A 25,204-nucleotide genomic window follows, 5' to 3' on the forward strand; every position below is an offset into this window, starting at 1 on the left:
GAGGTAGAAATATCTACTGCCAGGCAGGCACTTCGCTCACTGGTTTCATAGGGGCCAGTGACTCACTCTCTGACCTCAGCCAGCAGCCCCCCGAGTCTCCTTTCCTCCTCTGGAAACCAGGAGGACCTAGACTTGGTTAAGTTTCCATTGTTTTAAAGTTGGGGGGGGCGCTCTAGGATTTCCTGATTGTGAGCTAAGTACATCCTCAAAAGACAACCTCTACTTGTTCCAATGTCTGTGTGTCCGATTCTCATATTACATTTACAATTGCCAGGTGCTAGTGTAAGTTCTGAAGAAAGATGATGTCACTTGATTCTCAGATGACACTGTAAGGAAGTACTGTTTCATCCCTGTGGCCGATGCCAGCTGGGGTTCATGCTCAGGCAGCCTGTCCTCAAGCCCATGCTCTTAAATATCATACCGTGTTGACACCTGCCACATAGATAGTGTAGCCCTTTTATGGTGGGCTTGGGGAGGAGATTACGTTACTGTGCGGTGGGGGCATCCTGGACGTGCAAAGAACTGGCATTCAGGAGTGCTGGCTTCTTCAGTGAGAACAGTAGCGTCTATTTTCTGAGCCTCAGATTGAAAATCTTTCACAAAACTTGTATTTTATTCTGCACGATGTTTATGAAAAAGCCGAGGCATCGGCACAGGAAAAGAGCAAAGATACCTGGGGTCTCAGCAGCAATTAGAGCGCGAGAGTGCACGTGCCTGATGACTGGTTTTGCCTATATGTAAATACCACTCGCGGTGCTAAGCAAAAAATAATTGTAATAGATTCATCGAATCATAATGCAGCCACGTTTCACTTAGAGCTTTAAACTTGCAGATGAGGCTTTCCCTAAGGCTCCTGTCTGATTGTAGTTGCTATGCCTAACCTACTTGCCAGCTTTTCACAAGATGGCTTAAAAGCCTCTCGGGATATAGTCATACGTGGAAAATCCTCCGGGACTAACTCTCCATAACCCCTGATTCACGGGTCCGGTGTTTGGGGGGCCACGCTTCACATATGGGAATCTTGTTCGGGCTCGTAGTTTTCGCCTAGGCACAAGTCACAAGGTTCATTCTGAATACCTAGACTTGACAGTGGAGCGACCAGAGGGTTTCCGATCCAGAGGGATTTTGTGTGCATTCTGTTAGGTGTCACTGAGCCACTGAATGCACAAGAGCCCGGCATCACTTCTCAGGACTTGGGCTTTTGTTGTAATTCAGTGTCACGTGTTGTGAGTCTTCCCTTTGGTGATCTGCCTGTTCCTTTTCTTGTTGGGTTCATGGCGGGCATGAAAGGAAATGATATTGGCCTTTAAAGAAAATACTTGGTCTTAAGAGAAGTGAGTCAAGGGTTTGAGTCTGTGTTAGGATCGTCTCACAATTCTAACAAGTCACCGGCTGACTGGTGGAAAAATCAGGTGGCAGGGAGAAGACTGTTTTGGTCTGTGAACCTAAGAGATGCGACCTTGAGCAGACGTAACAGGATAAACTACCATCCTCTCAACTGGTAGACTGTCTAAGGCACTGGGAGCTGGCAGTCCCATCCAGAATGGATTCTGGAAGCTTGAACCGACCCCAGGTAGAACTAAGGCGGACTTTCTGAAAGAACTTGGAAGCCAGTTGCACTCAGCCCTCTGAGGCCAATGCACGTGAGCAGGAGTGAAGATAGTGAAAAGTTACCAGTGAGAACCAGACGTCTGTGTTTCTTTTCCAGACTCCTACTCTTTTTGTTTGTTTATTTAAGATTTTATTTATTTATTTGACAGACAGAGATCACAAGTAGGCAGAAAGGTAGACAGAGAGAGAGGAGGAAGCAGGCTCCCTGCTGAGCAGAGAGCCCAAGGCGGGGCTCGATCCCAGGACCCTGAGATCATGACCTGAGCCAAAGGCAGAGGCTTTAACCCACTGAGCCACCCAGTGTGAACCTTTCCTTAATGGCCCTGCTTCCTAACCTTTGCCTTCTTTTCACAGTGGTCTTCTGATGTCCTGCGTTTAACACCTGTTGGCCTAATTAAGAATTCCATTTGGGGACGCCTGGGTGGCTCAGTCAGTTAAGCATCTACCTTCAGCTTGGGTCATGATCCCAGGGTCCTGGGATCGAGTCCTGCATCAGGCTCCTTGCTCAGCGGGGCGCCTACTTCTCCCTCTGCCTGCTGCTCCCCACTGCTTGTGCTCTCTCTCTCTGACAAATAAATAAATAAAATCTTAAAAAAAGAAAGAAAGAAAGAATTGCATTTGTTCTTCTCTTTTCACATCCTGGCCTTGAGGAATGTATTTTATGACCCTGCATGCTCACCAGTCTAGGAGCAAACATGTCTTGCTGGAAGTTTCCAGGAGGCATAGTGAGTGTGTGTACGTGGAATCTGGGGAAGGTGCTGGTAGGATGCTCACTGTGCATGGAAGCCACAGCCGTGGGTTCTGCATTGGGGGTCATCGGTCTCTGGGTAGCACAGAGTAGAGGGCCCCATCCGGGCCGACCCATTCTTGTCTGCTTTGTGGAGTGAACGCAGCAGCTTTGGTAGCCCAGCGTGGCTTCCTGAAACGACTTGTACCTGGCATTTCGATGGCACAGAGCTCTTTTCTCGGTCAAGAGCTGCCAAAGGGCTCTAAATTGAACAGTGGCCATGATGACGGGTTTCTATATGACTCTGCCCTAAAAGCCCGAATCCGAAGGCGGGAAGAGCAAACTGTGAGCGGTCCTCCAAGAGAGGCAAGAGACGCACCCATTGGCTGGAGTCATTAACTTGGGGACGGGAACCCCTCAGATCATCTTGCTGCTGTTTTAAAATTTCCCAATATGGCTGCCTTGCCTGTAGGACAAGGGACGGTAAGCAACAGCTTGGCCGCCCCCTCCCTGCTGTAAGTCACCTTGACTCGGCCACCACCCTGGGTGTCAGTTGTCTTCCCTGATGAATCTTTTCCTTCTGCTTTCAGCTCGGGGACCTGCTTCACAAGGTGCAGTTCGTCCTGACCTACGTGGCTCCATGGCAGATGGCCTGGGGGTCTTCATTTCACGTGTTTGCTCAGCTCTTTGCCGTCCCTCGTATCCTTTGTGCTTCCATTTTCATCAGCGAGCTGGGAGTCGCAGTTTACGGATGCAAGCTTTCCACAGAGCCCTGGCAATGAAAAGATTTGCAAGACTTTAAGATTACGTTTTAATGGGGACCCGGGGAGGCACTTCAGATTCCCCTTAGGCCACTTAGCTTTCAAAGTCATTGCTTAATTTTGAACTCCTCCTGCTTCCTAATGCCTCGCCAGGATTACTTTATTTTTCTCTTATTCTTCCATTTCCCACGCCCAGATCTGCATTAAGGTTATCCTGTCTTTTAAATGGAAAGTTACTGCTCAAATGGTTCAGGTGACTCAGTGCAAAATAGTGTAATTCGATCTGCTATTATTAAACACGGGGGATAGGGCTGATGGCTCTGATATACTGTTATAGATTATCTAACACCATCTTAGGATAGAGCTTGGTAATCACATACTTGTTCATATTCAAAACTCAGAATTAGATACACATAGAATTACCCGAAGTCTTCAAAAGATGAGAGAACTAATAGATGGTTTCGTTTTGTAGCTGCTCTTAGCCGAGAAGCCTAGTTTTACCATTTGTACATTCATTTGGTTGCTTTGTCTGCTTTTAAGTGTTTCCATAATGATAATTAGTTTTTATTTACTTCAAAACAATCTTGAGACCCTCCTCGGAGAGATCCCTTTGACACAGATAGCGAAATTGTATGTAGGGTGTGTGCGTAAGGAGAGAGAGATTAATAAAAAGAAAAAATACTCTTGAAGAGAGAGAGATTAGACAAAAATATCCTAGACTCAGGCCTCAAATTTGCCCTCAAAGGTTTTCCTTCCCACCTCATTTACACTTTCTAAATGTGTGCTTTCCATGATGCGTTTCGGGAATTACTTATTTCGGAGTCCATGAAGGAGCTTGTTAAATAACGAAATCCCTGAGCCCAGCACATAATTCTAAAATCATGTTTCAGGGCGTGGATCCTGGAGTGTTCATCTTCAAAAGCCTGCCCGGGATCCTTACCCTCTGGCGTGTGTGACCCCCAGTTCTAGAACTTCCTTCCATACAATGCCATACAGGGCTCATTAAGACAACTCAGGAGCAGTCTCCGGGACCTGAACTTCGTGAACAGGCAGGGAAACATATGTGGGGTAATTGTTAAAGGATAATATATTCTAGGCTTTTAACAATGCCCTTCTCCAAGCATCTTTCAAGCATACCAGGAGCTGGCCTTACAATGCACGGTGTTCTGTGCTCCTATTCTTAGACCCACATTGATATTTCTGAAATGTTTCAAGGTTATTTGGCAGAACAAGCTAAGGAAGAAAACAACTGCAAACTGTGAGCGAGCTCCTCCGCCACTTTTTCCCTAGAACTGCAATCATTTTCTACAATACCAGTAATTTTGGTTTTTCTAAAGAGCCCTTTAAAACAAAGACAGCGAGCTCAAAGAGAGGTGATATCTATTTCTGAAGTGCGTCTCAGGCATCCTACCTAGAGTTGAAAGCCCGTTTACTGAATGAGAACTATGGGGTGATGCAAATTTGTGGTCAAGGAGCTGCACAAAGAATGTGAAACTCGAAGTTATAAATCCCAGTTTTATCCTAACTTCGGTCCCACGCAGATCTGTAGCATTTCTTGTGCCTGTTTATGCCTTGTTAGGTGAGTTCAGCGATGCTAATTACTCCTTGTGGTTCCGCAGCTGAGTTAGGACCCTTCTGGGAGCCATAACATTCAATTACCTGACCTTTAGTGTGCTGAGGGTTCGCGCACAAGCACTTTGTATCTGGTGCTTAACATCTCTAAGAATAAAAACGGCGTTAGTGTCTACATCACATGGCACACGGCGCTTGTTAAATCTAAGTGTTTTCTTGGTGGGTGGACTCGTTCTCAAGAAATTGAACATCTGAGATGTAGATTTCATTGGGCCTTTGGTGGCTCTGTTTGAGGACACTCGATGGGTCCCTGTGCTTTTGTTCCTAAACCTGCTCCTGATAGTGACGTCCACACTCCCCCTAAGATACCGAGCCTTCCAAGTGACCTCAGAGCCTGACGACTGCAGTCTTGTGACAGCTGACAGGACCTGTCACCCCCTCCCCCTCATCCCAGGACACCTTCCCATCCTTGACTAGTTGTAAAGGTAGATACGGGTTATCTGGAAGCCAATGTTGTACCATTCCGAATACAATGAGAGAAATCGTTTAGAAAACCGTGTGTGCTGTCAAGACCAAGCCCTGAGGTTCCTAAGCGCCAGCCTGGATCTTGACTAATTCCGAAATGTTAATTATTTTATCACTCTATTAAGAAGCTGTGGGTTCAATCCTGGCGTCAGGAAGGGACTAATTTGCTCCATTTTGGAAGTGAATTAGCGTTCAAGCCAGAGGGGCACTGTTTAGTAAATTGCTTTTTCCAGTACTAGCACATCTCTCCCCTGGTAGCTTCTCTTAGTGTCTAAGCTGGTAACCTCCAGGAAGGGACGCGAACGCTCCCTCTTTAATTACGTGTACAGACCGTGCAAGACCACTGTCTTCTAGTAGTTACGCCGGCACAGCCAGGTCATTTCTGTTAGACGTGTGTACTGGGAAGCCTGCGGAATTTCTCTTTGGAATGTCATTTCGAGTTTCGGATGATTTGTTTCTAACTTCCAGGACTGACGTAGATGTTTTCATTTTAACTGTACGCTACGGCAAGCTTTTGACGGAGTCACCCTGTCCCCGTGGGAAAGAAACCAAGAGGGCTCCCCGCTTGGGCTGTCACTGGAGTCCCCATTTCCTGGCGTTGCCCAAGCAGCTACAGCCACAGGCTTTCATATCTGGCCCGAGCATGCTGCATTGCTTTATCGATCTCCCCCTAAATGAAACAACCTCTGAGGCCACCTATCCACGTCTGCCCTACCTCGGACCTGTTAAACTGTGTTTCCTTTCCTACCACATGGAACTTCATTTGCAGCTTCACACGGCTTTCCTGACGTAGCTTCTGGCTCATCGTGTCTGGCGTTTGAGAAATGGACGACATACTCTTGGGGGAAATACATAGAATCATCGAGAAGAGCAGGGCCAGCCTCTCTGGGAGGCTGCCCAGCCCCAGCTCCGTGGGGCTTTGTCCTGGTTTTTCTGCAACACTGCCACCACCCCCCACCCTGAGCCCTCCTCCCATCAGAGAAATCCCTCCCGTGGCTCTGCCTTCTCACATTTTTTTCAGTACCTTTACTCCATGACATCCCCTGTGCAGGTCCCTTTTCTTCCGGAGACAAGGGTCATGGTTTATTTGGTACGTGTTGTGACCCGGTATTTTGGTATTTTCAGCTTTCTGATGAAGAGAAAACTGATGGCGGTGACAGATCTCACAGCAGCTCGTTGTTCTGTAGCTCTGCGTGTGAACCCAGGTCAAAATAAAAGGGATTGGATGTAGACTGTAGCACCATAGAGATCTTTTTGATACCCAAACAAATCAGCACCAGAATGGATTATTAATAGTGGACGTGTCAATTCCCTCCTGGAGTTGCTTGGAAGGAAATAGCAAGTTGAAAGAAATAAAATAAAGATACAGTTATTCCTGAAGCAAAACTCTGAGCTAAAGTCTTTGAAAATACCTGGGTATGTGCCTGCAACCACACAAGGCTCTCCTTTTCTGGATTTATCTGTAAACGGGTGGTGAGGTCCCCACGGCCACCCCTCTGCCAGCATGTGGCTGAGAGGGAATGAAAGCATCTGGATGCCTGGGTCACTTCTATGTCCTGATGGGCAGTGACACATAGAGTCTAACTGTCTGTGCCAGGCATTCCTTTCTTACTTTGTGCCAGAACCTTCGGAACACAGGCTAAAGAAATAAGACCTCCATTTGTGCAGCTGAGAGAAAGCCCTCTTCCAGGTGGGAAGATCAGCCCGGTAGGAGATCAGATCAGACCGGTAGGGGGACGCCCCGAGCCCCCACCTGCAGGGACAAGGGACAAGGAACAAGGTGCCTACGTAAACCCTGGACAGTCTGGCACCTTGTTGGCCTCCGCCACCTCAACCATTGGTCTCACTGTCACCCCTGCACCACAGGGACATGTGGGATTGGCAGCTAGGAGCAGTTCTCCAGTGATGGAGAGAGACTAGGGAGGGACAAGCCCTCGGGGCACCTTCCTCAGATTTCTAGAGATTAATTCATTGGTCTTCATCCAAGTATGGCAGCAGTACTGATTTTAATGTTGGACAGTTATGTTTCTGATCAACCAGGGTGTGTCAGAGTGAGTCCCACCAGTAAGTGAGAAACCCATGCAGCGTGTAACATGCTGTGAGTTCATGTGTCTACAGTTGTAGCTTATACAGCATACATGACTCAAGCCATCAGTGTTCAACATATCATAAAGAACATACTTTTTTAAATAGTGGGAAGAGAGTCTTTGAGAAACAGATGCTACCGTCTCACAGAATGGTATTTATTTCTTCTAAAAGGTGTAATTTAATTTTAATTATTTATAAAGCTACTTAATACTTTAGCAAATGTAGCACAGTGCGGTTTGCTCCACTAATGATACCCTAGTAAAAAGAGACTGTTCTTTTCAAACCCCAGATATTATATCTTTGCCATAAATCACCCTGAGACCGCTGGGATTTTTATGAGAATCATTTGGTTTTGACGCTGGCGAAGTGAGACCTAGCAGGATCCTACTGAAAGTTTTATATCCCTGACTCAGTACACAGAGAGATCACGTACATGCCATCTTTTCTTTCCTTGGCGAGAAAACAGCTTTCCTATAAACAAATCAAAATCTGAAATAATATTTCGATACATAATAACACTGAAAAAAAGTGGTGTTTTTTGTTTTTGGGGGTTTTTATTTTTGCCTTAACTCAGAATTCTCAGATTCCGCCATGCTTTTCTTTCAGACGATGATCACCTCCATCTTCTCTACCCCACTGAGCCCGTTCCTTGGGAGTGTCATTTTCATCACCTCCTATGTCAGGCCAGTGAAATTCTGGGAGAAAAACTACAAGTAAGATCCTAAAGTTGATGCTAACGTGCTTTGCTGAAATTCGTGCGTCCTGATGCTCCTTGACCCTCCGTGTCAAGGCTTAGCCTTCATGCCTCCCCGGCGGCTGGGGTCTGAGTGTGTACCCTCGGGGGCTTCCTCCGTTCATCGCTCAGCACTGGGGGTGGGATCGGGGTCGGGGGGCTTCGGGGCTCGGAACCGAACGGGTCTGATCGCAGCTCTACAATCGGGTACCAGCCTGGGTTTCACTGGTCGTGCAGGAAAAATGAGTTCCCTCTGCTGAGTATTGGCATTTGCCCTCAGAAAGGTTGAGGGAGCCCCCGGCGGGGATTGCCCCTGGATGGCACGTGCCCCCTCTCGGCTATACCTTCTGTGAGCATCCTGAGTGTGCGTGTCGCGTGCAAGTGTGCGCGCTTCACAGCTCGACACGACGGAGAACACCAGGTGTTCCAGAGCGTTCAACTTGCAGAAGTTATCTATGTCTTTTCTTGACTACGTGGCCCGGCCAGTCACAAACCTCCTCCAGCAAACAGTGATGCAGTGGGGGCGCCTACTTCTGAAGGGAAGGCGTGAAGGCGGAGTCATGTTCCACCAACTAATTTTCCAGAACTCCTGAGGGCTTGGGGGAGTGAGGGGAAGGCGCTGCAGACAGGTGGTGGAGGAGAATGCTGGTGAGCCGGTCCATCTTCAGCTGGGGCAGAGGAGAAGGACTATTCCAGAACCCCTCCCCTAACTTATAGCCATACCTGCGCTGAGCCCCATAAACCCTGGTCCACCCTCCACGGTATTATTGACACGACATTTTGCATGACTCAGGCACTTGACGGTGCGCTCTTGATGTCCTGTACAAGACACCACTAACGTAGGAGGTCTGTGGTTTCTGTTTCTCCCCTTAGAGGATTCCTGCGACCATAAAATCACACCCTTGGGGGACGGGCAGTAGGGGGGAGTAATTAAAACTCAGCCTGGGGCACATGCCTACCTGGGCTCCTGTCTCACCTCTACCACCTAACACTGGTGACCTCAGGTCTCTTTCTCTCTTCTGTAAAATGGGGGCAAAATGAGGGGACCTACTTCACAGACTTGCTGTGAAGAGAAAATGGGTTCATATACATAGAGCCCCATGCGAGCCTGCGCTGTTATGATTCTTCTCTGCTGTGCCTAGAAGTCCCTGTGGGGCCAGGGCTGGGGGGCCAGGACTCGGTGGGGAGACCCTCTGGCACGTTCCTCATATTCAAGAAAGGTGGGATTTTTGCAGTGCAACGAGTACCCGTGTGAAATTTTGCACAGAAGCACGAGTCCTCTTTTGTGTGTGTTTAAGGAGAAACCGTGCGTATTTACAGAGCCAGAGAGTTAAAGAAAATGACAGGCACGGGCTTGTTACTTTCAGTTTCCTTAGGGGAAGACAAGTTGGGGTATCTTTTTGGAGCTCTGAAAACTGCATTTACACTTGTCACTAAGAGGACCCCGCAATGCCTTTTCTCTTAACCATGCAGGAAAGCGCAAGATTTGTTTCAACTTGATCGTTACTACAAGAGATTTCCTTTTTGTCTCCTAGTCTCAGATAAATTAAGAGCCAGTCTTTCTGGCCTGGAATCTGACATAAACAAGATGCATCCCCATTGAGCTGGACAGAGCTTTAAGGGTCCCTGCCAGGAAGGGGGCGGGGACAAGCTCTGGGGGAGTTTAAGTGCCAGGTGGTCTCCTAACCCGTGTGGGGAGCAAGGTGCTCCTGGACGTCCGTGTTTGCTCAGTTTCTTCACTTGCAGGTTTCAGTCTGGTTCCTGAACCGTCGGCTTCTGGGGGCTCCTTGCGTGTATGGGCCTCTAGATCAGGGTCCCCATTTCCTTACTCTGTGTCACAAATAGTTGATTCTGTCGTGAGCCGCTGCGAACTCAGTTGAGCGCTGTTACGTGTGGGAGGGGTCTGCCTTCGCTCGGCCTGGCTGTGGGTGGGGCGGGGTCTGCAGGTGTGTGGAAGGCTGTCCAGCCTTTACGAGGTCTCTCTGAAGGCGCCAAGTTGGGGAAAATGTTCAGTGCTGCTGGGGAAAAAATTCCTGATGCAAAACCCAGGCTGGTCACCTTGTGGGACATCAGAACCGTGCCCAGCTGCTTAAAAGATCAGTGATGGAATTCTGGACAGTAAGAGGAGGTATCAGGAGAGGAAATGGCAGGAAATCTCATCTGGATCCCTGTAAAGGCTCTGGAAAGCTCATTCTGACTATCTTAAACTGTTGTTTTTTATTTCAAATGGTAATGACTGCTTGCCTGGTTTCTGGCTGGAGAGTATCTGTGGCTGTCCCGCATCTCCGTGGCCGTCCCACTGCCTACAAGGGAGCACTTGGTTACTGGGTCTTCGATTCTGTGGGCTTGGTTACTACGCGTCTCCTCGCTTTCAAAGGCCAATCAGAGATCTTCTTCCTCTGGAGTTGGGGGGGGGCACATGCTGCCAGAGAGTACCCCGGCATGCCACCCCCAGCCTGGGCTGTGGCCCTTGCACTCACAATCCCCTCTCCTGGGCCTCCTCTCCCTCTCCACCCCTGCTGCCTCGCTTGCCAGCCCTCCCAGTCCTCCAGGCTTTTTCTCAGCCCTTTGAAAGCTGACTTTGTTCCTGCAAGTCTCCAGTGAGCCCAGTGCCAGTGAAACCATTTTATACTTAAAAAAAAAAAAACAATAAAGATTTTATGTATTTATTTGAGAGAAAGAGAGAGCACAAGCAGGGGAAGGGCAGAGGGAGAAGCAGCCTCCCCGCTGAGCAGGGAGCCCAATGTGGGACTTGATCCCAGGTCCCTGGGATCACGACCTGAGCCAAAGGCAGACACCTCATCGACTGAGCCACAGGTGCCCCATGAAACCATTTCAGTACCCTAAGGAACTGATAAGTAAATCACCAGCCTCCTGGTGATTTCCAGCCCTGTCTGTTTCCCCCCACCTGGGCTATCTTGAAATCCACAGGCTTCCTGTTCCCCAACACTGCTTCTCCCTGGGACACACATGTGTCCTCTGCCCTCCTGACTCCCCTGCGCTCTGGTCAGATCTGCACATAGAGCACCAGGTTCCATGCTGCCCCAGAGGCCTGTGGTGGCTCGTAGCTGCCTGAGGAGAAGAATACCACCTGGTCCAGCCCTGTCAAGTACGGAGCTCTGCAGTGCTGGGAATGCTGTGCACCTGCACCGTCCAATATGGCGGCCCTACTGCCCAGGCGTGGCTAATGACCATTTGAAATGGGGCCAATGTGACTGAGGAACTGAATTTTTACTTTTGTTTGTTTGTTTTCTGTTAGAGAGAGAGAGCCCGGGGAGGGGAGGAGCAGAGGGACAGGGCGAGAGGGACTCTCAAGCAGGTTCCTTGCCCAGCCAGGAGCCTGATGTGGGGCTTGATCTCACAATCCAGAGATCATGACCTGATCCAAAATCAGGAGTCAGACACATAATGGACTGAAGCCCCCAGTCATCCCCTGAATTTTTACTTCTTCTATTTAATTGTAATGAGTTAAATTTCAATAGCCACATGTGTCTAGAGACTACCATGATGTACAGCACAGGTCTAGACCCTCCTCAGTTTTAATCTCAATTTCCAGCTTATTACCCAAAACATTCTGTCACACCTCACACTTTGTGGCTTTTTCATCCCAAGCCTTGCCTTGGGCTGTGTCCTCCACCTAAGTGTCCTTCCCGCCCTGGGACCTCTCCAATTCCCATCCACCCACACCCACCCAGATTCCACGTCTTGATGGACTCAAAGGGGGTTAGTTTCAGGAGGCCTTTGAATTGAGAGGTATTATAGTAGCCATCTTTGGAAGATGAATCAGCCTGTGGCCATCAGCAAATTCTACCCAGGATTGGCAGAGACCATACTTATCGCCAAGTCTAGACCTGTTTCTTTTTCATCTTGTGTCGCTGAGAGGCTATGTGCATAGTAGGTGTTCTCTAGTTCTTAAACGAATTGAGTCCCGTGATAGTGTGTAAAAGGTAAAGGAGATCTTCACCTGGGTCTCATTTGCCAGTGTTAGGAAGTTCCCTGTTAAACTGATGTTCTCTCAACTAATAAGGTCTTAAAAATCTGTGTTGATGAGCTCTGCCTGGGGTCTCCACTTAAATTACAGACAACGGCAACAAATGCACTGTAATTTATAAATTGTAATGTGCCTTGTGTGTATAAATCCCCGTATGATAGAAACATTCTGATATTATGATATATCACCCTTCTCCTTGCATATAAACAATCACTAAATAACCAAACTTTGTCATTACCATGAGACAAATGTTTAGGCTAGAAACATTGATTCATGTTTTGGTTATCCCGGCAAATATCTTGGTCCTAAAGAAGTTGACTATTTTTAGTCCTAATGAATGAAAAGTTCCATTAATAATGAGTTTGTTTGGATAGATCAGAATTCTTGTATAAGATGTTAAACACCATCACTGTGAGGAGACGCATAGAACAACCACCTGAAAGGCAAGTATGGCTTTTGTGGCTGTTACATTTCTATCACATTCTCCAGATTGGTTTTAAATGTTAAATCAGGGGCGCCTCGGTGGCTCAGTGGGTTACGCCTCTGCCTTCGGCTCAGGTCATGATCTCGGGGTCCTGGGATCGAGTTCCGAATTGGGCTCTCTGCTCTGCGGGGAGCCTGCTTCCCTTCCTCTCTCTCTGCCTGCAGCTCTGCCTACTTGTGATCTCTGTCTCGCAAATAAATAAATAAAATCTTAAAAAAAAAAAAGTTAAGTCAAGGGCGTCTAGGTGGCTCAGTTGGTTACAGTTGGTTAAGCGTCTGCCTTCAGCTCAGGTCATGATCCCGGGATCCCAGGATTGAGCCCTGTGTCCGGCTCTGCACTCAGCAGAGAATCTGCTCGTCCCTCTCCCTCTTGTTCTGCCTCCCTGCACCCACCCTGGCTTGTGCTCTCTCCGTCTCTCTCAGATGAATAAAATCTTTAGAAATAAAATATTAAATCATTCTGGGCATCATCCTCCACAAATGAGCACTAGGCATCTACGTGAGGGCACCGTGCTAGGCTTTAACTAAGAGGAGTCACTCTTTGAGATTGGTCTGCAGAAACATCCAGCTCTATGCCATGTCCTTGGTCCCAGTCTAGTGAGTCTGTGAGCCTCCGTTAACTCATCTGTGAAATGGGGTTGGCTGGCTCTCCACCCCTCCAGAAGTCACAATTACCAAACAAGACATGGTTCACTGTGGTAAATGCGCAGGTCATTTCTATGTGCAACGATTTTATCCTTAATCCTGTCCCATTTTGTTCCCCTTCCCTATATTTCTATCTTCTCTCATTAGACTTTTAATTCAGTTACGTCGAGACATATTTTATACGTCCTTGCAGCCTATCAGAAATCCTTTCTGAAATGGCAGAGCACCATCGTACCAACCGGTGAAAAGACACAGGTGTAGACCATGTGACCTCAAGTCCACAGACAGCACGCTGTCACATGCCCCTTAAATATTTGTCTTCGCCTTTAAGCACTGTGTTTCTTTTGATGTCTTACCCTGTCACAGAGCCTTTGAGCTGTGCTTTGAGCAGCAGAGTTGCCTGAGTTGAAAAACATCTCTAAAGCATCACTATTTTGTGGTCTATCAACTGGTCTCTGTGGGCTCCTGTGAATCTTACTGTGTTACTTCCCAGAGCTGTTGTGGGTTTGGAATACAGAAGCAAGGCTAGCACGGGCCCTTGGAGTTACAGAATCCCCCTCGTGCTGCTCATGGAAGGGAGTCCTCCAGCCTCTTCTGCTCTGGGCGGAGCAGCCCTTGTGCCTTCTTAGGCAGCCCTGGGTGAGCTTTGTCTGCCATGGCTGCGGGCTTTCCCCTGTGCGGGATCTGTTCCTTGTGTCCTCACCTGGATGCACCTGCTGTTGCCAGAGCAACCAGCATCCTCGTGCCTCCTGCGTATACCACCCTTCACTGCTTGGAAGACAGCGCTCCCCCCTCACTGCCCTCTCTCTCAGGCTCAACAGCCCTTCCTACCTGTGTGTGTGTGTGTGTGTGTGTGTGTGTTTTAAGATTTTATTTATTTGACAGAGAGAGAAATAGCAAGAGCAAGAACACAAGCAGGGGGAGTTGGAGAGGGAGAAGCAGGCTTCCCAAGGAGCAGGGAGCCCGATTCAGGACTCGAACCCAGGACCCTGGGATCATGACCTGAGCCCAAGGCAGGGGCTTAACGATTGAGCCACCCAGATGTCCCCCCTACCTGTGTTTTAAATGGTGCAGAACTGGGCAAGCCTCACTGCCCTCATCCAGAGGTCTGCTGGATGGCCTCTAACCCTCCCCTCTAGCCTATTCCAGATGATGTCTACTCAGGTCACAACAGATGTGACCTCTTGTGAGCCAGACATTTTCTGCTCTCATTTTCGCCTTCTAAATCTAAAACCTCTCAATTATTTTACTAAAGTGGTGCCAAGCCAGGCCTTCATCATGCCAATCTTATGTGTGCGGTTTAGTGAAAATCAGGAATTTACACTTCCGGGGCATCTGGGTGGCTCAGTCGTTTAGGTGTGTGCCTTTGTCTCAGGTGATGACTCCGGAGTCCTGGGATCAAGCCCCACATGGGGCTCCCTGCTTAGCGGTGAGTCTCTTTCTTCTTCTTCCTCTGCCTCTGCATGCTTGTGCTTGCTTGTTCTCTCTTTCAAATAAATAAATGAAATCTCAAAAAAAAAAAAAAAGAAAAGAAATTTACATTTCCTTTACCAACTCTTGATCCATCATTGGCTTTCATATTCCAGCCCATAGAGGTCCATTTCTTTCTTCTCCTTCTTTTATTTTTTTTAATTAAGATTTTAATTGTTTGAGAAACAGAGAGAGTGATAGGGAGCACAGGTGGGGAAGAGAGGGAGAAGCAGGCTCCCCGCTGAGCAGGGAGCCCAATGTGGGGCTTGATCCCAGGACCCTGGGATCATGACCTGAACTAAAGGTCGACGCTTACCCACTGAGCCACCCAGGCACCCCCATAGAGGTCCTTTTCAATGACACCGTTCGTTCATCATCTCTCCAGCCCCTCCCTTGCACTCTCTGCAGACCCACCAGCATCTCCGTCTCACACATGGTTTCTTACTGAGGATGCTCAAGGCCGTGTGTGCCTGACTTGGGCAAGGCAGTCAAAGAAAGAAGTTCTCAACACGCATTTTATTTTTTACCTTTTCACCATGGGGAAGATTTTTCTGGATGCTCTCTACCCACTGAGCTATTTTAAGCATGGTTTGTAAGATCTTTGTGCAAAGCATGGGGTTTCTCAAAAGGCAATTTTTTTCTCAAATGCAAAGCAGCAAGCTTATTCGGCTTATGGGTTAATAGTAAAATGGAGCACTATAATTAAAATTTGCAATTATGCAGGGTAGGATTTACATATCTCAGCTTGCAATTAAGCTACCCCACAATTTATTTGGATATGTTTACAAAGTGCCTGCACATACTGCGATAAAAGCCTTTTTCAGATGTCTTAGGGCTGTTAGACTCGGAGCCCTGCCTAGGTGTGTGTTGGGCTCCCAGGCATTACTACTGGTGCTTACACAGGTAGTGGAGTAGCGCAGCACTAGTCCTCATTTTGTATTTACTGGACAGCTGTGCACCTTCCCAAGTATATGCATTCTTGCCCGTATACCCATTCTGGAAGTCAAATTTCATTTTTCTCATTTCACAGATCAGAAAAGGGAAACTCGGGAAGTTAAATGATTTGCCCAAGGTCACAGGACAAGTCGGTGGCTGAGCCAAGACTTTAAACCAGGTCTGGTGTGAGTCCAAGTTTGAACGCTCTCCGTTATGTCCCCAAACCTCTCAAATGCCTCCCACACTATAGGCGATTCAGTGAACATCCATTCGAGTGTTCACTTGGGACTGGAAAGGGGCCGTCACAAATGCCCTGCTCAGAGGAGGAGCTGGGCTGGTTGGACAGGCAGTGCCGCCCAGGCCCCGAGGTCCCTTCCCTGAGTGGGCCTGACTCCAGAAGTGGCTTCTTTCAGTCCGGGGGGACTGGCCGTTGGCTCTCAGCAGGGCTGCCTCCGTCCCGGGCCCTGGTCATTCGCCCAGCGGGCTCTCAGCTGCTCCAGAGCCCAAGCCGGGAGGCGTGAGTGTGGGCTCTCCCATACGGGGAAATCTGTGATCCCCGACCACCGTGAGCCCCCTTTCCAGGACTGGAGCCATGATATCAGAGCAGAAATGCAGCTTCCGGGCCCTTCCTGGGCACCGAGTTACCATCTGCAGTCCTGAATCAAATCTCAGGCCCAGAAAGGGGGTTGAACTCATTCAAGATGCGAATTTTCTTTTTAAATGGCTGATCTGAAAAATTCCTCTTGGAGGCCATCACTTGCCCTTCATTTTCCAGGCTGTTCAGTAACTCCAGACAACTGTGAAAGGCATGAACACAGGCCCTCAGTTCCCCCAGGAGCTCAGGGTAGGTCTTCGGGAATCTCCCTCCACAGAAAGGACAATGCAGGCTTGTCTGGATGCACATATAAATTCGAGAATTTTAAGAGATTTAAAAATGCTTAGGAATCCCTGTGAGACTGGTGACAGAGACATGTTTGGGGCTAACACTGCTCAGCCAGCGCAGGGTCACGTCTGGGGAAACAGTGGGTACGGGACACCCGGGACAACCAGGGTAGGAATAGGACCACGTCCTGAACTTCCCAGAAGGAAAGAAGGAAAGAGATACGAGCAGGGAACGTTCTTAGTCATGGATGGTAAAAGGAAAGTGTCAAGGCCGACGGAGAAGCCAAATTGCTCAAGAGTCCAGTGTCCATGAAGCGCAGCCAAACGGCTGGGACTTGGAGCTGATCAAGAACGTGCAGCCGTGCTGGGCCGACCTCAGGTTTCTCTTCCCTCTGAACTTAGCTCTGCATACAATCTCTGCATAAAGTCTCCGGACTTTAGGCCTCAGGTAAGAAACAGACAAGCAAGTGACATGGTGGCCAAAGGCCCCGGGCAATGGAAAGACAGTTCACCCCAGAGTCCCAGAGATCTGTTGTTTCTACCTGCCCCAGTGAGTTCTGGGGTCCCTGGGGCAGGGAGCTGTGCCGGTGAGGCTGACCCTCTCTTCCCCCAGCCTCGGTGGTGGTGGGGGGTGCAGGCCTAAACCCCTGGCAGCCTTCTTACCCCCACAAAGCGAGACTGGCCTGAGAATTCAGCAAACACAGAGGAATGCAGGGCACGGGACGCGGAGACCGATTTCTGATGACGCACCCTCGACCCTGGGGTCCCGCTGGGCCTGGTGGAGCTTTGGGCTGTGTAAGCCAGCCAATTCCGTATTTTGCTCAAGTCATTTCCAGTTGGGTTTTCTGCCACTTGAAATCAATCATAAAAGCAAGGGAAGGCTTTATCGAAGGGATTCTTCCTCTCGGCCTTTTATTTTGGGGGAGTGACAGCATGAAGGTCAGACCTTTATCACCAGAATGCTGTGGTTCTAACTGGGCTTGAAGCCAGAGAAGTTTCGGGGCGTCCCCTGGGGTGCCTCCAGGACCGAGGGGGAGATGGGGAGTTTTGAGCCTTTCCTGGTTTCATGGCTCACGTGCCCCGTGTCTGATGCTCGCTTTTCACGTCCCTTCTCTGCCTCAGATTTTTCTCAACCAGAATTTCTGGTCTGTGTCTGAAAGCTGTTGTGTCTGAGAAACTAAATGACGAACTCGGCCCCATTGTGCTGTTTTGCTGACGGTTGAGAAAGCTCTCACGCTCATACCCAGGGGTAAGGTTTGACACTTCAGGTGTGGCGATGAGCTATTATGCAAATATATTCCAGAAGGATGACGCTTTTGAGGAACTCCAGGGCAGCGAATTTCTCAAATAGCCCCGGTTCGAGCTTATTATTCATTATGCTGTGTTGCATGATTTTGCTCAAGGTCCTGTTACATTTTGCTGAGCGGTTAAGGAATTTGAAAAGTGCAGAGTAGTGAAGTTGACCATGTGCCTGCAGGAAGGAGTCCAACATGCCCACCTGCTCCCCGGCTGTCTGGGGCTGCTGACTCTACACTTCAAGGTCTCGCAGGAGCGAGGCTTTGTGACCGAGTCAGGTTGATGGATGGTTTCGGGGGGTGTAAGTCAATAACAGCATGGAGCAGAACCCTTTTCACTGCAGCAAGTGAGGGCAGGGGCGTCCTTCTCCAGCTTTTAGGGAAGTGTTGGAGATCGGGCTGATTTCTTCCAAACAAAGGAAGGCAGGAAATAGCTCTTAAATCCACATTAAATCTGCAAACTCTTTTATTGCATTGGATCGCATATACAGTAGTGCAGGGGGTTTATTGTGTAGATCAAGACCTCTGTCTAATGGAAGTTTAATCCCCAAGAACCCAAGAACCTCGAGCACTTTAGGTCTTTCCTGTGATCGGCCAGTGCTCAAAATGGATGTTGCCGGCCATGGTCAGTGTGTTCCCATTCTCCCTGTGACGATGGAGTCGGCTGTGGGCAGGCCACTTTGGGCCGCGGGGAATGTGTGCATTTGAGGCTCTAGGTAGGAACTCATTTCTTAGCCTTCTAGTGATCAGGCGGGGCTCCTTTAGTCTTGTTTCCAGAGCATATTTCCATGACTGACTTTAATCCTACTTTACTGAGAGCCAAGAGACCTGGACCAGACTTCGCATATGGTTGCTGCTTCCTGGTACACAGTGGTACCAACTGATTAATGAAATTAGTACATTATGTGGACATGGAAGCCATACTCTTTCTTCCTTTCTTTTTTTTCTTTTTTCTTGTCCCTTTGGGAACATTCTGTCATCATCACTACTCACAGGGTTTATGACACTTTGTCGTGTCTGGATTGCTATGTTTGCTTCTCTCTGTAAACATTTAAGTAGATTGATGCTCGCCTTCAAGATAGATGAAAAATGACCAATGACGGAAAAATAATCACATGCAGGAGAATTAGGAAAAAAAAAATCTATTATCTGATAAAAACAAGGCTAATTTAATGTATCACATTCCTTTTCCATTTGTGATGCCTTCTTATGTTACATTGAAGAAAGGACTTTGTTTTAGAGGTTATAGAGCGGAAACTTTATTTCCTAGTGTCAGGGAAGGCTTTGGAGAGAGATATACTTTGAAGTTTGGGGAAGAGGAAGGAGAGAAAGTTCTTAATGGGTTTTAAAGTAAATTGGGTAAGAAATGAAGTTTTTAAAAAGCAGTTTTTAAGAGCAGTCCAAAATGATAGAATACTAGCATTCTGTGTGGAGTTATCATGGGTAAAGCACAGCCAGCAGGGAGAAGGTTTTCTTACCATTGCCAAAGAACCTGTTTTGGCACTATATTGAAGAGATTTGTGCACCCTTATGTTTACAGTGTTATTTATAATAGTTATTATAATAGATATGGAAGCAACCCAAGTGTCTTTTCATATATGAATGGATAAAGAAGATTTATATTCTACTTAATATGTCTAGATCTAAATACATATCATGGAATATTACTCAGCCATAAAGAAGAATGGACTCTTGCTGCTCGCAGTGACATGGATGGGCCTAGAGGGTATCGTGCTAAGTGAAATAAGTCAGAGAAAGAGAACTATCATATGATTTCACTTATACATGCACTCTAAACAGCAAAACAAATGAGCAAATAAAAAAATACAGTCTCATAAACGCAGAAAACAAACTGGTGTTTTCCAGAAAAGAGGTAGATGGCGGGGGGGAGGGGTGAAAGAGGCGAAGGGAATTCACAGATACAAACATCCAGTGATAAAATAAATAAGTTGCAGGGATTTAAAGTACAGCATTTAGTCATAAGTACAGGAATGTAGTCAGTAAGTTATTAATATTGTAATAATGCTGTGTGGGGAGCACTGTGTAATGTAGAGTGTTGTCGAATCACCGTGTCGTCCACCTGAAACCAAAATAACATTGTGGGTCAACTGTACTTCAGTAATTAATTTTAAAAAATAACTTGGGGAAAGGCTGGGGCAAATGCAGGACACCTGGGAGAGAGGAATGAACGGATTTTATCGGCTCCGTGTTGTCCTTGAGCTCCCGGAGCCAAGACTGGACACAAACTATTTCAGTATTCAAAAAATCAATATGGAAAACATTTTCAGGGTAAACTTGACTATTCCTTTTTCCCCGTTACAGAAAAATCCATACCCGAATATACCGATGCAGGGATATCAAGAGGCTTTTCTGTCCTCTCATTGTTCCCTGGGGTGACTGGCCCATCACAAGGTTAAAGGGATTCTTTGTTTCATTTTGCGTAGGTTGGTGGTCACCGGTGCAGCTCTGCATCTTAATTTCCTACCTCAAGTCCTGTGCAATGTTTAGTTGCCGTCGTATGCACTGAGACACCAGGGGATCAGAAGAATCAAGCGATGCTCCCCTTTATACCCCTCACACAGGTTAATAAGTCATTAACCAAGTTAGAACCAGAAATCCAGTTTTATTCACTTAAAATTCCAGTTTCAGTGTTGGGGGTATGGAACGTGAGCAGAGGACCGCGTCATGATCTGGAAGGGACGAGAACGGCAAAGCAAAGTGAAGTCCATCTCAGCGGTGGGCGCGCGGGCGGGCTTTTATTAAGTGCTGCATCCCTCGGTGACTAAACGACTCCGTGTGCTCATGGCTGCGTGTTGAGAGAGGTGTCTTCTCACGTTGGGTCTCTCCTGGCACAAGCAGCCGTGCCAGCGGGAGGACCTCAGGGAAGTCATAGGGTTGCGTGCGCCCCTGCACAGATGGGACTGCTCGTTGCCAAGGATGACCATGTCCTTTTTGCTGGGCAGGGGGCTCATCTTCATCCAAATCCTGTGCATTCCACTGGTCACTAATGAAACTAAACAAAACAAAACAGACTCCATGTGTCTTCATTCCCAGGAGAAATTTTGCCCGCAACTCTAAAACACTGTTGCATAAATGACATCAGACTTCTTGCTACCAGAAGGATATAGCACCCAGAAGACAAAACCTTCAATCAAGCATGTTAAACCTGGGGAAAAACCAGCACCTCCTTGATAATTTAATTTTTATGAATCCATTATAATCCTCTGCATCTTTCTTTATTCAAGTCTCCCTTTGGTTGACTCTTTGGCCAACCGCATGCAACACGAATGTTTTTATTACTGTTTTTATTAGTTGCGTTTGCAGAAAGAGAAGAAACACTTTTCACCCCCTAAATATTTATGACCTTCCAGTGAATGAGTAGTTGGATTTCATATCCTGTATTTGAAATGTTGGATAATCTTGAATTCTTCTGGCTGAAATGGGAGAAGCGATCTTAATTGGAAATGTAAGCGAGTTTGGATCAGAAATGAAAATTGCACATGAATGGATTATTATTACAGTAACTAAATTCAGGCCTGCTGTTAGCTATGACATTTTTTTATTTAAAAAAAATTTAGGCTCTTTCTCTTTATTGATTCATGTACAGTTGAAAGAAATAATACAGAGGGATCTCCTGTATAACCTTCACCCAGTTTACAGATGTTAACATCTTGCAAAGCTGTCACAATCAGAATATTGATGTTGATAAATTCAAGATACAGAGCTTTTCTACCATCACAAAGATCTCTCCTGTTGTCCCTCTCATAAGCTCATGCTCGTCCTTGTTGCTGCTACCACCTTCTTAATTCCTATCAACTATTTTTTTAAAAAGATTTTATTTATTTATTTGACAGACAGAGATCACAAGTAGGCAGAGAAGCAGGCAGAGAGGGGGATGGAGGGAAGCAGACTCCCTGCTGAGCAGAGAGCCCGATGTGGGACTCAATTCCAGAACCCTCGGATCATGACCTGAGCTGAAGGCAGAGGCTTTAACCCACTGAACCACCCAGGCGACCTCCTATCAACTATTAATCCATTTTCCAACTCTGTAATCTTGTCATTTCAAGAATGTTATATGACTGGAATCATACAGTATTTATCCTTGTGGGATTAGCTGTTTGTTTTTTTTTTTAAAGACTTATTTATTTATTTGAGAGAGAAGTGTGAGAGAAAGAGAGGAAGACAGAGAGAGAGAGAGAGAGAGGGAGAGACAGAGTGGGGAGGGCAGAGGGAGAGGGAAGAGAATCTCAAGCAGACTTCCCTCTGAACTTGAACATGGGGCTCGATCTCAAGACCCTGAGATCCTGACCTGAGCCCAAATCAAGAGCTGGCCACTTAACCGCCTGAGCCACCCATGCCCTGGATTAGTTGTTTTCACTCCCCATAGTTCAGTGCACGTCATCCAAATCATTGTATGTGTCAATAGTTTCCCCTTTTTAACACCGAGTGTATGGATATACCACAGTCTCTTTATCAAACAACTCACCTGTTGAAGGACAGACATCTGTGGTGTTTTCAGTTTGGGGCTATAATGAATATAGCTGCTATGGACATTTCGAGTGAACACAAGTTTTCACTTCTCTGGGATAATTGCCTAGGACTGCAACTGCCATATGATAGTGTTTTAAGAAACTGCCAAACTTTCTTAGGGGAGCTGTATGCCATTTTACCTCCCCCCAGCAATATATGAAAAATCCAGTCTCACCAGATCTTTGGCAGGTGTTTTTACTATTCTTACTTTTAGCCATTCTGACAGGTGTACACTGATCTCTCATAGTGGTTTTCGTTTATATTTCCTTAATGACTTACGGTGTTGAACATCTTCTACTGAGCATGTTTGCCATTGGTATAATCTCTTCAGGGAACTGTTTGATTAAGTCTTGTGCTTGTTTTCTAGTTTTTTTTTTTTTTAACTGTTGAGTTTTGAGAGTTCTTATATATTCTAGATACTAGTACTTTGTGGGATATGTGGCTTGAAAATACTTTCTCCAGGTACCATGCTTTTTATTCACCTAACAGAGTATTTTTCAGGAAAAAGTTTTTGAAAAGACTTTCCTGTCAAGGACACATGGACTCTTCTCCATGATAGAAGCAGTGCTAGACCATAAAACAAACCTCAGTAAATGTAAAAGGATTGAAATTGTACAACATATGTTCTCCAACCACAATGGAATGAAATTATAAATCAACAGCAAGAGGAAACTTGGAAAATCCCCAAATATGTGTCAAATAAAACAGTCTCAAACAACCAATGGGTCAAGGAGGAAGTGACAAGAGAAAATAAAATATATATATATTTTTTGATGGAAGAAAATGGAAACATAACATATCAAAATTTATGGGATGTAGCAAAAGCAGTGATCAGAGGGAAATTCAGACCTATAAATATTTATATTAAAAAAATAAGAAAAATCTCAAATCGTTCACCTAACCTTCCACCTTAAATGAGTAGAAAAAGAAAAACAAAGTAAACCCAAAGCAAACAGACAACAGAGAATGATAAAGATTAGCGTGGGAACAAATGAAATGGAGAGTAGATAAACAATAGGGAGAATAGGTGACACAAAAAAAATGGTTCTTTGAAAATATCGATAACATTGACAAATCTTTATCTTGAATGACCAAGAAAAAATGAGAGAAGACAAATTACTATAATCACAAATAAAAGTGAGGACATTACTACGAACCTTACATAAATAAAAGGATTACAAGAGCATTCTATAAACTACTGTATGCTAACAGATTAGCCTCGATGAGCTAGAAGTGGAAAACATGAATACCAAAAAAGAGAAACATCATTGAAAGAAGACAAATAAATGCAAAGACATCCCATGTTCAGCAATTTAAAGACTTAAGAATGTGGTATTCTTCTGGTTGATCTACAGATTCAATTAATTCCTGTCAAAAATTACAACTGCCTTTTTTTATGTAAAAAGACAAGTTTCCTAAAATTCCTGTGAAATTTCAAGGGACCCTGAAATAGCCAGAACAATTTTTAGAAACAGAAGTTGGAGGACTCACACTTCCCAATTTCAAAACTTACTGTAAGGTTACAGTGTTACTACAAAACAATGTGTTACAGGTACAAGGGTGGACAGATAGATTAATAGAGTAGACTCGAGAGTCCAAGAATAAATTTGTACATCTGTGGTCAATTGACTTTCCACGAGAGTGCCAAGACCATTCAGTGGGGGAAAGGACAGTCTTTTCAACAAATAATGCCGGGACAACTGGATATCCACTTGCCAAAGAATGCAGTTGAACCCCTACATCACACCATACATAAAAAATAAATCAAAATGACTCAGACTTGAGTGTAAAAAGCTGAAACTGTGAAACTCTTGGATTTGCAATGAATTCTTAAACACCAAAGTCACAAGCAACAAAAGAAAAATTAGATCATTGAAATTAAAACCTTTTTACACCGAAGAACACAATCAAGAAGAGACCATTCCACTCTGAAGTATACGTCCAAGGACATTTCAAAGAAGGTTTTCAAACAAAAACTTGTGCATGGAGTTCATGTTCCTAGAATCATTGTTCATACTAGCCAAAAAGTGGAAACAACCCAAATGTCATTATCTGATGAACTGACAAACAAAATGTCATACATCATACAATGGGGAATGTTATTTAGCCATAAAAAAAATGGAATTCTGATATATGCTACAACATAGATGAACTTTGAAAACATTATGAAAAACTAAAGAAACCAGACACAAAATGCTGCATATAGTGTGATTCCTTTTATATGAAATGGTTGGAATAGGCAAATCCATAGAAACAAAAAACAGATTGGTGGTTCTTGGGGCTGGAGAAAGGGATAAACAGGGAGTGACTACTTAATGGGTGTAAGGTTTCTTTGGGGAGTAATAAAAGTATTCCAGAATTAGGTAGTGGTGATGGTCACACAACATTGTGAGAGTATTAAAAGCCAATACATTGTTGCTTTGAAATGTCAAATTATGAATTTTGTGTTAAACAAATTTTACCTAAGTATTTTTTTTTTTAAAGATTTTATTTATTTGACAGAGAGAGAGAGAGATATCACAAGTACGCATAGAGGCAGGCAGAGAGAGAGGGGAGGAAGCAGGCTCCCTGCGGAGCAGAGAGCCCAATGCGGGGCTTGATCCCAGGACCCTGAGATCATGACCCGAGCTGAAAGCAGAGGCTTTAACCCACTGAGCCACCCAGGCGCCCCTACCTAAGTATTTTTAAAAGAAATAAGTAGGATAAGTTTGTGTGAGCCTATTTTTGGTTCTCTGTTCTGTTTCATTGATCTATGTGTAATTCCCTCCACCAATCCTATATAGCCTTCATCACTGAAGTTACGTAATAAGCCTTGAAATTGAGTAAATTCCCACTTCTTTTTGTTTCAAGATTGCTTTAGCTATCATTTTTCTGTCCTTCCATATATATTTTAGAATAGTTTCTATTTATAAATGTATATTTTTGCATCTAAATTCTTGGGGAATTTTCTGTAGC

The 25,204-nt window shown here is 45.9% G+C and overlaps 1 protein-coding gene across 1 annotated transcript in view; it reads left to right on the forward strand.

The window, feature by feature from the left end:
• LOC111160500 (pecanex homolog 2) overlaps positions 1 to 25,204 on the forward strand; it is a 275,016-nt gene that overhangs the window by 186,461 nt on the left and 63,351 nt on the right. The window contains exons 22-23 of the mRNA XM_022523646.1: positions 2,929 to 3,037; positions 7,868 to 7,997. Of these exons, the coding sequence (XP_022379354.1) occupies positions 2,929 to 3,037; positions 7,868 to 7,997 (239 nt within the window). The remainder of the gene's footprint in view (positions 1 to 2,928; positions 3,038 to 7,867; positions 7,998 to 25,204) is intronic.

Source organism: Enhydra lutris, unplaced genomic scaffold (assembly GCF_002288905.1).
Source record: "Enhydra lutris kenyoni isolate GAN:26980312 unplaced genomic scaffold, ASM228890v2 scaffoldscaffold76, whole genome shotgun sequence".
Lineage (NCBI taxonomy): Eukaryota > Metazoa > Chordata > Mammalia > Carnivora > Mustelidae > Enhydra > Enhydra lutris.